This window comes from Pangasianodon hypophthalmus, chromosome 27, assembly GCF_027358585.1.
Source record: "Pangasianodon hypophthalmus isolate fPanHyp1 chromosome 27, fPanHyp1.pri, whole genome shotgun sequence".
Lineage (NCBI taxonomy): Eukaryota > Metazoa > Chordata > Actinopteri > Siluriformes > Pangasiidae > Pangasianodon > Pangasianodon hypophthalmus.
Genome location: NC_069736.1, coordinates 14,150,419 through 14,164,845, shown reverse-complemented (window position 1 = coordinate 14,164,845; position 14,427 = coordinate 14,150,419). Strand labels below are relative to the sequence as shown.

Below are 14,427 nucleotides of genomic sequence, written 5' to 3'. Positions count from 1 at the left end.
TAGAATTAGGGAATGAGTAGCACATGAGTGTTACAGTATCAAGTTATGTCGTGCCACCATGACATATCCAAACCAACTGGAGCATGTGACTTTTAACACACATCAAATTTGAAATGCTATTTTGGAAAAGTCAATAGGGAGTAGGGTTTTTTCTTCTTTGGCTGTTGACAGTAGAGAAAAAACATTGGTGGCCACTATATCAGAGGTCTAATGAACCTGTTGCTGCTTGACAGGTAACTACAACAAATAATAAAAAAAATTGAAGCAATATTATTGTGCGTACGCTTTTCCCTCAATGTCAATAAAATAGATGGATGAGGGATGCAGGTTTTCCGTCGGGCTCTCATTGGCTGTTTTTCAGTGCTATTCTTGCTTTTTGTCGTAAAGGGACAAGAATTTCATTGTTGAATACATTGGAGCATCTGCGACAAACTCACAGACTTGCAGAATCCCAACAATGCCATAGCTATCTGTGGCCAGGAGCCAAGTGTGCAAAGTGCTCTCAGGGCAGGAGGGATGACATACTCTCTCTTTTCTCTGTCAATCACAGCGACACTAGCCAATCATGGGCATCTCTGAGCTCATGTATGCAGAAGAGGGCGGATAGCGCTTTCCTCCGAGTACGCACCATGAGAATCCACAGTTGGTAGCTGTCGTATGATAGAGTAGAGATGGCTGGTGACCAAATGGGGGAAAAAGTGGCACAAACTGCTCTTTCAGTTACACTGCTTCCTTATTGAGGCTCTCACTAGACCGCTATTTTCCTACAGAGTTCATTTCCAGCTCTACAGATCTGTTTTCTCATGTTCTGCTAGATTTGGTTATTTAAAAAAAGAAAGAAATGATGAACCTCATCATGTCAATTTTTGCGTGTATGTGTGTGTTTGTGTGTGTGTGTTTGCAGAAGGGGTTACAGTGAGTCAGCAGTAAGCCAGAAGTCACTGTTGCTTTGGCTGAATCCATCAAGCCAGATTGGAGAGGCAGGTGGTATCTCACAGAGCATAAGTGTGTGTGTAGAGTGTGTGTGTGTGTGTGTGTGTGTGTAGAGTGTTTGTGCGTATAACAAGAGTGTGGTTGTGAAGAAGGGAGGCAGGGGAAGCGTAAATCTCAGTCAGACACACACAGTGAGAGTCTCCCATCTCCTCTGCTCTGATTGAAACCACGGCAGATGGGGTGCAGAAAATCGAGAGCCAGAGCTCTGGTGCTGTCAGGCTTGCCTTCTTCATGCGCCGATAAATAAAAAAATAAACATTTGAATTTTCAGCTTGGTCACAGGCCACTGATGGGTGCAAGGCGTGTGCTGGTATAACGATGCAGGCGTCTCTGCCTGGCCCTCAGCTGCCTCTGCTTTCGTCTGCCGGCGAGACCTGGTGGGAATGAAATTAAGGGTTGAAGGAGGCAATCACACTCACATTTTCTGCCTCTTTGTGTTGTTTCATCTGGTTTTTTTTTCTTTCTCATAGTGCCGGCTCTCCCACAGCAAATTGGGAGCTGATGATGTGCTTCATTAGCATGCATGGTGATGGAAAAAAATAAGTCCTGGGCAGCAAACATCAATTTTAATTTTTTTCAATTTAACAGGGAATCTTTCAAATTAGTGGGAAAATTAGCGTTGCGTGTTTTTAATGCGTATCTCTCTTCCTGTCTCCCGCGCTCGCTTTCTCTCTGCCTTTCTGCACTATTTCATTTCATTTTTCATCACCTTCATCCATTGTTCATTTCAATGAATTCATTCAGGTTAATTTGAACTGTTCTAATGCCACCTTCATTCATTCTAGTGTGTTGATTTATTCCTTCATGTCATGGGAACAGTTGGAACATTTCTGTATATCGGGAGACACTAGGAATATCTTTTTCTCTAAATATTGCTTTAATTTTAATTAATGACCCGCAGACACAGTGTTCGTTCGCAGTAGCGCTATAATACGTGATTGTATCACATAAAACACAGAAGCTGAAATCATTGATTTCTTAAGCAACGGAAATCTCATAATTTTATGATCTTCAATGTTTCATATTAACAAAAATGGTTTCTTGTCAGTGATATTTAGCTAAAAAGTACCTTTCCTGAAAAATCTACCTCAAACTCTTCTTTATCTAGGAGTCTTTTAGGGGTTTGTTTAATTAAAACTTCAACACAGTCCCAAATGGCTTACTATTCACTATATATGTGCACTACATGGGGTATAATGCACTTGTATAGCTGTTTATATTCCCAGTGCGTGGCTGTTGAAGACTACCTACTTGTATTTAATATGACTTGTAGGACACATCTAGAACCTTTCTGGGTTCTTCAGTTGTTCCTTTCGGTGTTTAGTAGAGAGGATTCTATGTAGAAGCATTTTAGGAAGCCAGGACCTAAGAAGCCAAGTGTGTTCTTGGGGTTTTTTTTGTATTTAATAACAGGAGCCAAACATAATTTTAACAATTTGAATAAATGACATGTATTTATGACTTAGGTTTTGCAACACAGGATCTTAAGCCTCTGGATTTCTTCTTGTGTGAATATGTAAATTCACACAGTACTGTTGATTCTGACCGCTCTAGCAGACAACAAGGGATCCTGCTAGGATCATACTCTGCTCTACGTTCCTGCGAAGAGTCGATCAAATCAAGAAATGCTGCAACATTTTTTTTCCCCTCCATCACCCTGTTCTGTCTGTCTCTTTCTGTCTCTACAGTCGACTCGAGTGAGAGTGATGGAAGTGACTCCGAGCTCAGTGATGCCAGTAGTGACAGGAAGACCTTTGTCTCTGCGAGCATCAAAAGACGAAACTCGGGTAACTCTACAAGCCTGCTCCAACAGCTCCTGCCTAGACCTTTGTGTTTTATGTTGTATGCATATGTCAGGAAATCTTATCTAACTATTCGAAATCGATCCATATTTCCTCCTTCATCCTGATCAGCTCTGTCCGAGTCGAGTGGGAGCGTGGCTCTCACGCCCCTGCAGTCCATCCTGAGCAGCCCATCCCGAGCCAGCTTCCTGTCAGAGAGCCATTCCAGTCTAGGCAGCGAGCGCAGCAGCCTGGCCCCCGCCCCGGAGGATGAAGACACAGACCAGGGCCGCACATCATTGTGTGAGTAATCACACACACACACACAGACACACACTCATATAAACACTTAACCCAGCTTATCTCTCTTCCACATAGCCTGTGGCTCTTACATTGTAAATTAGTGCTGTGGTGGACAGTATCATTCCACCTTTATATAACTGCCTGAGCTCAGCTGCAGGAACTTTCTTAGTCTCTTCATCCAGCTAGAGGTAGAAGGATTTCCTAGCTCTTCAGCTAAAACCAAATGAAAAGGATTGCTAGCAACGAGCACTTTAATCGTTTATGTCTAATCAGAATGAATGCAGCAGGTATAGGAACATATCTTAAGTATTATACTTATATTAAATATTGTAGTACAATATTGATCATGGTTTAGCTATCCTGTAGCATATTAGGGCACCATATGTAATATAGATCCAGGCCAGTACTAGCTGTGGGTCCATTTCAGGCAACTTTGTTCCGGTTTGCTAGCTTTCGAATCAAGCTTAGGATTCCTAGCGGTTTGAGCAAAATAGTGGTAATAACAACGAAAAAAGGGCCTACATGTATATGAAGCATTTTGTGCATTATTAGCCATTGCTGTAGTAATCCCTCAAAAGGAAGGCAATACTTGTTTACGCAAGGCACCAAAGTGTAAAAGGTGGCTACATTTATTAACTAGTAGCTAACTAGTAGATGTTAGCCTCTGAAATAATGCTCTGCTCGATTTACCTCAGAAATGGGAAATCGGAGCTTGGAATTATTTTCGACCTCCATGTGTTAGAGCTACAAAGTGGGGAAAAAAGCATGGATGCGTCCATGTTTGTGTTTTGTTAGTAACAAACTAGCCAGCTAACTGTGATGAGCGACGGATTTGACCTCCTCAAAAGTCAATGTTATAGATTTAACAAGCTAATATGTTGATTGATCTAAAGTATACTTATATACACAGCAGAACACTTTTTATTTTAAAAGTAAAAAGTGCTACTTTGTTTACTGTTGATTATCTGAGTAGCTATGTTGATTTGATGTTACTTTCTGAATTCACAGTTTCCGAGTAGGAATTCCAAGTTGAGGGGGTGTTTTCTTTGTTATTTTCCTAGTCGGAGGTCGGGTTATGATTTACGAGGCCTGGTCGAATGCAGGATAAGCTCTATCCACAGTTTAATTTTTACATATCACTTGCCCCTTGTGGTCAGGTATAACATGCTTATTGTTAATATTTAGCTACCGGTATAACATGCTTATTGTTAATATTTAGCTACCCCTAAAAAATTTTTTAACACTCTCAAAGGGTAAAGAGGAAACAAACAGTTGCCCCTTGTGGTCGAAACTGGTACAACATGCTTATTGTTAATATTTAGCTACCTCTAACAATTTTTTAACACTCTCAAAGACTAAAGAGGAAACAAACAGTTGCCCCTTGTGGCTGAAACTGGTACAACATGCTTATTCTTAATATTTAGTTACCCCTCAAATTTTTTTTACCACTCTGAAAGATTCAAGAGTTATAAATACTGGTATAACACACAGTTTCTCAATGGCTTCTTGGGTTTTTTTTTTTCTTACATTACCCTTCTGGTGCATCTTGTCAATTTTTGATTAGGAATTTCGTTTCTCAATGGCTAAAATCGAGAAATTAATTTTCCTATATTTTATTATGCTTATCAAAGCAGAAAAATTAAAGTGAAAATATGACTCACAAACACACTTTATTTTTATCTTACCTTTCAAGGCTTCCACACTGTATCATTGTTTATTTAAAAAAAAAAATTATCACTGTTGAAAATGTTTCCTCACATGAAATTTTTAAATAAATCTAGTAAGGGTTGAAATGTGCTTCAAAACAGAACAATTTATCTTTTTATGTTCTTGATGTAAATGTGTTACATCTGCAGGGAGCCGCACCAGGGAAGTGCATTTCATGTAAAATAAAGTTAATGGTGTGTATCATTTTGTGAAGCTGACGTGCTTAGTGAGAGAAGCGCTCTTATCCTTTGTACCTTAAAAGTTTCAGGCAGAATTGAATGAAACACTGTAGCTTTGAATTAGAGATTTTTGTCATTTTCAAGAATCATCCAGCTATTTTCCAAATGTTCCCATGTGTGTGTTTGCATGATTGTCAGTGTGTGTACATGCACGCTATTCCTCGTGTCAGCTACATGTAAATGAACCACAGTTTGCCTTTATTGTGCTTCTCTAATAAGCTCTCTCTCTCCCGTCGCTATTGAACGGACATTGCCAAACCACTCACTCGTACATGCCCAATTAGCTTTCATTTGCAGAGCGATGGTGTGCGCACTGGCTTGCTTCTCTGTCCAATTTGTACTGCTCACTTCTACAGCTCCCTCTGTACTCTCTTCATATGCTTTTCATAAAGAGGACTCCTTCTACTCATAGCAGACTAAAGCACATTGTTCAGCATCATGGCAGTAAATTTCTTCATGTTTATGTAGCACCAAGGAAATATCTGATTGTAGACAGTTTAGCATTTTATTTATTACACTTCAAGCTGGTGCTGGAAATGGGTCCATTTTTTTTTTTGGAATTGCTCATTTCTCTCCATTCATCTCCACTCATACAGTGCTAATTTTATAGTGCGTGCTTCAAGGATACTACACTTACGGTTCCGGGTGAATTCTCTCCAGGACCATATAGCATTGGCTCCTCATTAATCACTTCATAATGAGGTATATCGTATACAGGCATGTACTCGTTCTGCTTCTTAAACAGGCAGGTCTTTAATTTATTGCCTAAATGTGCTTTCACACTTCACGTATTACACGTAGTCCTATGGGAAGTGGCAGCCACTTTTAAAAAGCATACCATCTAGGACTTTCAAATGGCACAACCAGAAAAAAAGCATAAGAACAGAGATTGTCGGAGAGAGTCGAATCCCGATGATGCCACAGCCATCTGTAGCTGGGAGTCCAAGATAGCAAAAGCTGCTTGGCCATGCTCTCTGTGAGGGAGGGCTGGCATACTCTCTCTCTCTCTCTCTCTCTCTCTCTCTCTCTCTCTCTCTCCCCTCTCAATCACAGCGACACTAGTCAATCGAGGACATCCATGAGGTCATGTATGCGGAAGAGGGCGGATAGCGCTTTCCTCGTTGTGTGTTGTTCTGCAGTACGAAAAGATGTGTCTGGCTGCCGTCTATGTTTTTTGGTCACAGTGGAGCTTTGAAAGTTGAGAAAATTTACGAAACAACATTTTCGAAAAGCACAGCATGACTTCAAGTATTTTTTTTTAACCTCCTGACCAATCAGGCCACAAGTTGAGCATGGAAGCATGAAAAACAAATGTGGAGTGCAGGTGTAAAAACTTTTTGTAAATGAGTGAATATAAGGAGAATTATATGTTGAATTGAAAAAATATTCCCTTTCCAATATTCCAATACTCCCCATGTATTATCAGTTTTTATCCGTTTATAGTTACTTGCATATAGTAAGTTGCATGTTGTGAAACATCTGCAAAACAGCGTAGTTTCTTTTATCGCTTACGTTATAACAGATATAAACAGACCTTCCCTTGGCAACCTCTCTTTTTCTCTGCCACAAAACAAAATGCTGTCTGTCGTGAAGACTTTCCTGAGGTGGAAAACCTAAAGTTGCAGCTTTATCTCTGACTGTTACAAAGAGCTGCCACTGGAGACTCCTTCCATAAATGCTAAATAAACATCATCTTACAGGAAACGTTTTGAGAATCTATTTACATGGAGTGAAAGCCCCAGTGTAAGTTTTTACAATAACTAATCTTGACAACGAGCGTATTATAAACGTCTGATTTGCTTTGCAGCCAAACGGTTGTGCGTGCTGCTGTTATAGAAAATGAATCTGACCAGAATTGAGTTCGAGCAGCACTGTGTAAGTAAAAAAAAGTTATTCTAACTAACTAAAAGTCACACTAGCAACACACAAAGTCCTCATGACCAGAGTTAAGTTTGAAAGTAGCCTAATTTCAGCAGTCTGGTTAGCTCTAGGGGCCGTGTATAGGACCTGATGTGTCTGATGTGGAGCTAAACTGTTTCCTTGTACTTCATTACAAGACATGTGTAAACAGATTTGCTAGTAACAGCTAACATTTGGATTTGCTTATGCGTAGCATAATAAGGTAGAAGGCAGCTAGTGGAGCAGAACTCGTCTCAGCTTTTACACCTGCATATATTTTAAATATGGTGCAGTTTTATTGCAAGTTAACCAATTAAGACTGGCAAACTTTTAACTTTTCCACTTTCATTTATATTTGCTTGCTTTATGGCTCTGCCAAGCAAGCCATTCAATTTTTATGTGCTTTTAATATCTTTTCATTTTTCCAGCTCAGCTTTAGTGTTGCCTTTCATTAAATTGACAGTGACGCAGACAGGAAGAAGAGAGAAAAAAGAAAGACTAAAAAAAAAAAAAAAAAACATAAAAATGATCACAGAAGTGATGCAGAGTCCTCCTTCAACTTGGCTGATGGCCAGAAGCGAAATCACCAGCGTGGGTCCGTCTGACTCCTGCACTCCTCCGCCTTCTCCTTGTTCTCAAAAGCTGGCGGCCATTCTTCACACACACACACACACACACCGCCCTCCCTCTTCCTTCATTTATTTAATCTACCTTGACATTTTCAGAGTTTGCGTCTTTTCATTTCACTGACTTACATAACAGCGGTTCATCATTCTCTGCCATTTCTATGTTGCCGCGCACGTTGGCAGCAGCCACATGGCGTGATGAATGATTTGTGGAATTCGAGCTGAATGAGAAGCGTTCTGCTCTTCATGGTCAAACAGCACAGAGCTTTTGTCCAAATTGGACGGCTATTTATTGAAAGGAGCGCTCTGCTGAGGTTTTCTGTCGGCTGTTTATGTACTGAACTTGACAAGGAGAATCTTGGTTCAGAAGTCGCATGTGTCCATTTTGCCTTCCGAAAAGTTTTCAGGAAGATACCTGTAGAGTTGTCAATTTTCGCAGTACAAGTCTGCCAATCCTCTGCACTGTAATCTTTATTCTTCATCACATTAAGTGGTTAGGTACTATGCCTGAAAATTTCAACTTGCACCAAATTTGTAGTTGTCGTAGGCAACTACATCAAAATATGAATATTATTACTTAAGCCAACTAGCAAATATACAAATAACGTCCAAGATGGCATGTTTTTTATGCATGTTTTCGTGTAGATATCCCAGAAATTGAGTGGCGCGTCAATCCTGCAAATCCGTCCTAGTCCCATCCACCTTGATGTGCCCCGGGAATTGAAATCGGAACGTTCCGATTCCGCAAAAAGCCCTCAAAGCCAATACAGTCACGCTCCAGACACGGTCAGTCGGCAGCACTTCCATTTAAAGCCCAGTTAATCCAATGCTTGTCTGGGAGCTGCTCTTGAGTTTTATGTGTCTCTGCCACTATCAGTCCCAAGTGGACCAACTCGGAGCTTTCTGACCCAGAGTCAATTTGATTCTGCTGTCCTGCCATTAATCATTCTTATTTTACCAAGCCAGCAGCCACTCAGGAACTCACTGATATCAGCGCAATAGAGTTAAAGAGCCTGGATGTGGAAATGCCATTATTGCATCACATACGTTTATGTTTATGATTATGATTATGATTGTCATTAAGATGTGCTTTCTCATGCATAACACGTTCATTTGTTCTTGACGCCACACTGGTGCTTTTGTGCTTTGCTACCACAGCACTGTTGAGTTGAACAGTGTTGATTCATTTTCTATAACAGCAGCTCTGACAGTAGTGCTGATTTATGGGTTTATATTCATCAGTGTTGATTAAATACTTGAAGAATTGTTCTTCATTGCTGTACCTAAGTACTATATTTTACTCAAGTATTATTGAAACTGAATACGCTTAATCTTACTCAAGTAAATTTACGATTGACAAAATATACTTTTTTTACTTCTTATGTTTACATTTTAACCTTCAGAGTACTCAAATCCCAAATGCCATGAGATATTTTGCTCCCCTAGTTGCTTTTCCAGTTAGTTGTGTTAAATTCACATCAATGTCGAATGAACCTGCACGCAACTGTGCTAATTGATCTTTGAGCTAATGCTCATTTTTGCTGGATTTACCAACACTACGTACAGGACGTTGTCTCTTTTGTATTCTACATAAAAACAAACAAACAAAAACCAAAAAAAATTGCCAAGGAAGCATGCTGAGGTATGTTAGCTTTAGGCTTGTTAAATCTGCTAGCTAGTTTTGTTTTTGTTGCTAAACGTTACTAATTAAACATTAACCAACTAGCCAAATTCTCTGAGTTAGCAGAATATTTAATAAATATTTGATAGCGTGAATAAGAATTCGTGTCCGAACTTTTCATTTCTGATAAAAATATTTATTTTTACTCTTGAACTCTTGAGTATGTTTAAATGTAGATACTTTTTGACTTTCACTTAAGTAGATATATGGGACCATACTAAGATTTTGCAAAAAAAACCCATAGAATTAGCATGTAATAATATAGTGGTAGTTTTCCTCTGTTGGAAAGTCTTCAGGACAGAGGAGTTTGCAAAATGTTTCTACTACAAATGTTTTCAGCCATATAATCAGCACTGTTTTTGAAACTTTGTGGCCTTTAGCTAATACTGACTATTTTAAAAAATTCTACATTATTACAGTACCCACTGATGGCTTGGGGCCCTAGGTGACTGCTTATACTACTTATAATGGACACCATGTTTAGAAATCAAATCAGTTAAACACACATTAAGTCTGAAGTTTGCCAATACAGCTTGGCTGTGTCACACTATAATGACCTACCATTTGCACTTGAACTGGAATACAAACAAAACCCAGAGCAAATACAGCTGCGAACGTTTGACAAGCAACTAACCAGTGGCATTTTTTAAAAAGAGCTTTAGCATGGTGGGGGATCGGATGGGTGTCTCTTAACAGCCGTAATTAATACCGCTGCAGTCTCCTCTGATTAGCTGCACACAGAGGCGACGCGTGTGCAGCGAGGGGAGATGGCTGTGAAAGATCCGGAGTCTGCTTTTCCTCTTCTCCGGGAGAGAGAGGAAGTGGAGGTCTAACGATGCGTAAACATGGCAGCCATGATGAGTCACTAAACAGGCTAAATGCGTATCCTCATTAGGATCGAACAGACGAGCGACGGCAAGCGGCAACACTCCGAGAACCTCAGTTCACCTTCAGAGAGCGTAAAGTTAGGAAAACCAATGGAAAACCAATTTTCCACCAATGTGGGAAAAAGAAAGGATGTGTCACGCTGTCAGATGACATTAAAATACGACGGAAATACAAAAAGATACGTTTTTTCTGTAGTATATTTCAGTTCAGTTTGATTCAATGGAATTTTTCAATTTTAAAACAACAGCCATTGTCAAAATGGCTATACAGAAAAGTAGATGTATATCTATATAGCTTATTTATATCTATATATCTGTCCATGTAGTAGTAAAAACTCTGAGTTAGGAACTGGTGTGATGTAGCTGAGGTTGAGGAACTGTCAGAGCCAGAATTCAGATGTAGCATTTCTACATCTCTTGTTTCCCCCCCAGTGTTTTTCAGTCTTTTCCAGAGACATACTGGAGTTAATTTAATTAAAAAGAGATTTAGGCCACACCCATTTCAGGTTTATATCCGGATACAGATACAGGTATTTGACACCGTGGTGCACTGTGGTACCAAGTGATGGTTATATTTTGTAAACTCACTTCAAGGTGTTGGGTAACAGTAATGGTGTTGTAAAGAACAAATGAATTCCTCAATCATCACTCTGTTTTACTGACATAATAGGATGTAATCAACCTTCACCTTTCATTTCATTCCATTACACTTGGATGCTGTAGTTGCAAGTATGACTTTGTGTCTTTTCTTCCAAGCAAATAAATCTTTCACATAATACCTCAGAAAAAAACAGCCCACAGCATCATCTCACCACATGTAATATAATGTGAAGGAGCGTCGTAAAAGTGTTAGTGGACTGGAGTGATTGCAGCTTCTTAATGAATGGGGTGGGTAAGATGCTAACTATGGTGCGAGTGTTTGACCCCTGATCCTGACGCTTTTTCTCTAAGGCTCTCCTTGATGATGAGATACTTAGACACTTATGGCTTCGAATTATTCTCTGTGCTGAATTTTCCATGGTGGTGCTCCAATTTAATGCTATTCAACATTGTATGTTGTTTCAACCCAACCAATAATTTTCTTTTTAAGCCAATAGATAGCAATAGATACCTCTTGGATTTTTTTGGCTGCCAAATAGCAATACTGCATGAAATACAACAACAAATCCTTGAAGATAGAGTTTAAACACTATCATTTTCACTGTGCCACTGAGACTAAAAGTATAACCCACAGCACAGCCTCACAGTTGAGTAGTTCGAGCATCTCCTGAGCATGCCACTATGTACCTTCAAGAGAAATCCACACACTACATACACGCTGTAGTTTAAATACCAAAAATACAATAATAGATGGTCATGGTTTCAAGCCACGGGTGGATCAAGGTTAATGTGAGGAAAATCTGTTCATTTTTGATGAGGCAGAAAGGAATTAACCTGGACTAAGGGCTAAAATCACCCTGGCTGAGGATTCATTTCTCACGTCCTGCAGCGAGTCCTATAAATCTTTCAGTTGCACCGTATTTGGAGGAGCGGCTTGTTGGGTTGCCTATAAATCTTACAACTAGAATTCATTCTTTTCCTGAGGACCAGAATAATTTCTAATATTCATAAAACTTTGCTTACAATGATAGATGATTTATTAGTGCTAACTAAATGGATGCGAAATCAGTGAAGAGCCCCGTGGCATGTTCATATCCATTTATCCATCATTCTATCCATCATCGCCGGTCCATAACTGGGCAGTTCCCTGTTTATGCAGACTCTCTAACACAAAGTGCTGTTTGTGTTCTGCTCTGATGACTGAGCTGTGTGTTTGGTCCTAGCGCGTGACTGGGGCCTGACTGATGGATGTGGTCATCATTTGCAGCGCAGCCTGAAGCATTTTGACAGTAAATCAATCACAGGAGAGATTTTTTTTAATAGTTGTGTTAGATTCCAGTTCACCATTTCCTACACATAGGTTATACTTGGGTGGTGCCCAGGTATATGAAGGAGTTTGGTTGCTAGATAGGGCTTTTGTCCTTCTGGTAAAGTCTGTCCCCTTGGCGGCCATCTTGGGCAGGCCATCCAATCTGCTTGAGATCCATATACCAGAAACCAGATACCATTGACAAGTGTTTTAGGTGTTTTAGACCTTTTTGTACCTGTTCTAGGAAAATGATCGTCCAATTAAATGTGCTCTAGAACGTATATATGCCCCGCCCCCAGAGGCGGGTCTTGCTCTACAGTAGCAGCTTGTTAGCATCAAACATAGTTTGTTAGTGTGTTTTTGGTTGTGCAAGTTCCTGCACACTATTATCTTTTACATCTATTCCTTGTTTGAGAAAAAAAAATAATGGAAATTTGTATGATTTGTCGTTCATGTGATAAGCATTTTTCGGAAGAAGGTTTTAGCAACTCAGGGCTCTTCAATGCTGGGTTAGGTCACTTCGCCATACCATCTTTTATACACCATCAGGGCTTCTGAACCAATAAGAGTAAAAGGTAAAAGGTCTCTTAGCTATTTCCCATATTTAGCTTGCTCACTAAGCTACTGTCAGGGTTTGTTTAGAGTCAGTGTTGTTGTTCTTTGGTTGTCCATCTATGGGAACCCAGTTTCCCTACAAACCGTAATTGAATAACCCACTTTAATGTAGTCCCACCGCACTTTCAAACGCCAGAATGTGATCAATAGATAAACATAATTCAAATCGATTCCAGTATCTGGTTGCCGATGATACGTGGCATTGAATGCTCGTTACATGCTTTACAACGTGCAGTTAGCGCTTTCAATATGAGCTGCACATATCGATTTATCAAAGTGTTGCAGTTTAGTTTCATACTTGTGTTTAGTATTTCTAGTCAAACTACTGAATAAATGTATTTATTAGGAATAGGGAATCATTTCTATTGCAGTTAATCCACATTCTCAGTGGCTTCACTTTTTTCTTTTTGACTACGAACATCAAATTGAGACAAGGCCATAGCTCATCCTCGTTTCACCCTGAGCTAGCAGATTCGGCTTGCTGATTTCCTACGCACGCTGCTCAATCCTTGCTTCTTTTAGCAATCACTGTCAACCCACAACATTGAAGTCATTAGTTTTTGACAGCGATAACATCACCTTGGCCTGCCTACTGCGTGCGTGTGTATTTTATCAGAGCTCCTCTGATCGGGTATCTGATCCATGTTTGATACAGTCGCTCTTTTAAGGAAGGGGGCTCTGGTTGCTTGGAGACTCATAATGGAGGTTTTGCCACAGGCACAGCATGTTACCTGCCTCCTCTCATGAACGTGACATTATGACACAAAGCAGCAGAATTAATCTGCTCGGCCCGGGGAGCTCAGATCCGTTTACACTCACCGATGACCCTCTGAGAAAGAGCAGACCGCCTGTCTAATGCACTGTTGAGCTTCGGTATTGTCACGGTCATCCACCAACTGTATTTTATCCCCATTCATTTACTGTGACTTGAACGTGTGCCTTCTTATTCTTTCCTCATTATAATGGCGGTTCAGTTAACACATAGACAACACATATCATTACATATTTTGGTTGTTATAATGAAATATATTGTGTTGAGATTAGGAATGCTAATACATTCCGTGCTGTTTATATAACGGCCATGAATAGTGCACATGTGCGTGCTAATATCACGTAAACATAGACTGGATAATGTGGCAGTATAATAGCAAGTAGGGATGTTAATGCCTAGCTAGCAGTTCATTCCTTGTGCTGAGATTTATGTTTAAGTTAGGAAGATGCTTTATATTTTAAAAAAATATGATCATTTGATTAGGGGTAAAATACATCCAGATCTCTGTCACTAGGCTTATGTCACATAGTATCAACTGGTTTTGGATATTGGTAATAGAGCTGTTTTTAACATATAAATGAGCATGTTTTTAGACCAATACTCAATACCAGTATTGGTATTGATGCATCTCTATTTGAGATATAGAATTATTTTGAAGAATTGCAACAGAAGACATGCATAACATCACCCTTGAGCCTTGTATTGCCATAAAATGCAAATGATGAACAATAATTGTTTCCCTTGCAGTTAATTAGTGTTTGTTGAAATTCAGCGCGATAGAGCAATATCCTTCTTGTTCACTCACACCTGCTATTCTTCCCCAGTTTTGATGAATCATCTCCTAATGATTAATTATATCCTGGAGGGCGTCTTGGCAAATCTGAAATCAGTATCAGAGGTGTTCTCAGTGGTAGCAACTGCAAGTGTTTTTGAGAGCGAGAGAGAAAAGAAACCTGAAAATTGAGAATAACCAGTAGGCAAAAACTGTTCTTATTCCCTACGGTGACTTGCTCAG

The 14,427-nt window shown here is 39.7% G+C and overlaps 1 protein-coding gene across 4 annotated transcripts in view; it reads left to right on the top strand.

The window, feature by feature from the left end:
* Window positions 1-14,427, top strand: part of doc2b (double C2-like domains, beta) — a 149,357-nt gene that overhangs the window by 34,897 nt on the left and 100,033 nt on the right. For all 4 annotated transcript variants that reach the window (XM_053230355.1, XM_053230357.1, XM_053230356.1 and 1 more), the window contains 2 exons: window positions 2,682-2,780; window positions 2,907-3,077. In XM_053230355.1, the coding sequence (XP_053086330.1) occupies window positions 2,682-2,780; window positions 2,907-3,077 (270 nt within the window). The remainder of the gene's footprint in view (window positions 1-2,681; window positions 2,781-2,906; window positions 3,078-14,427) is intronic.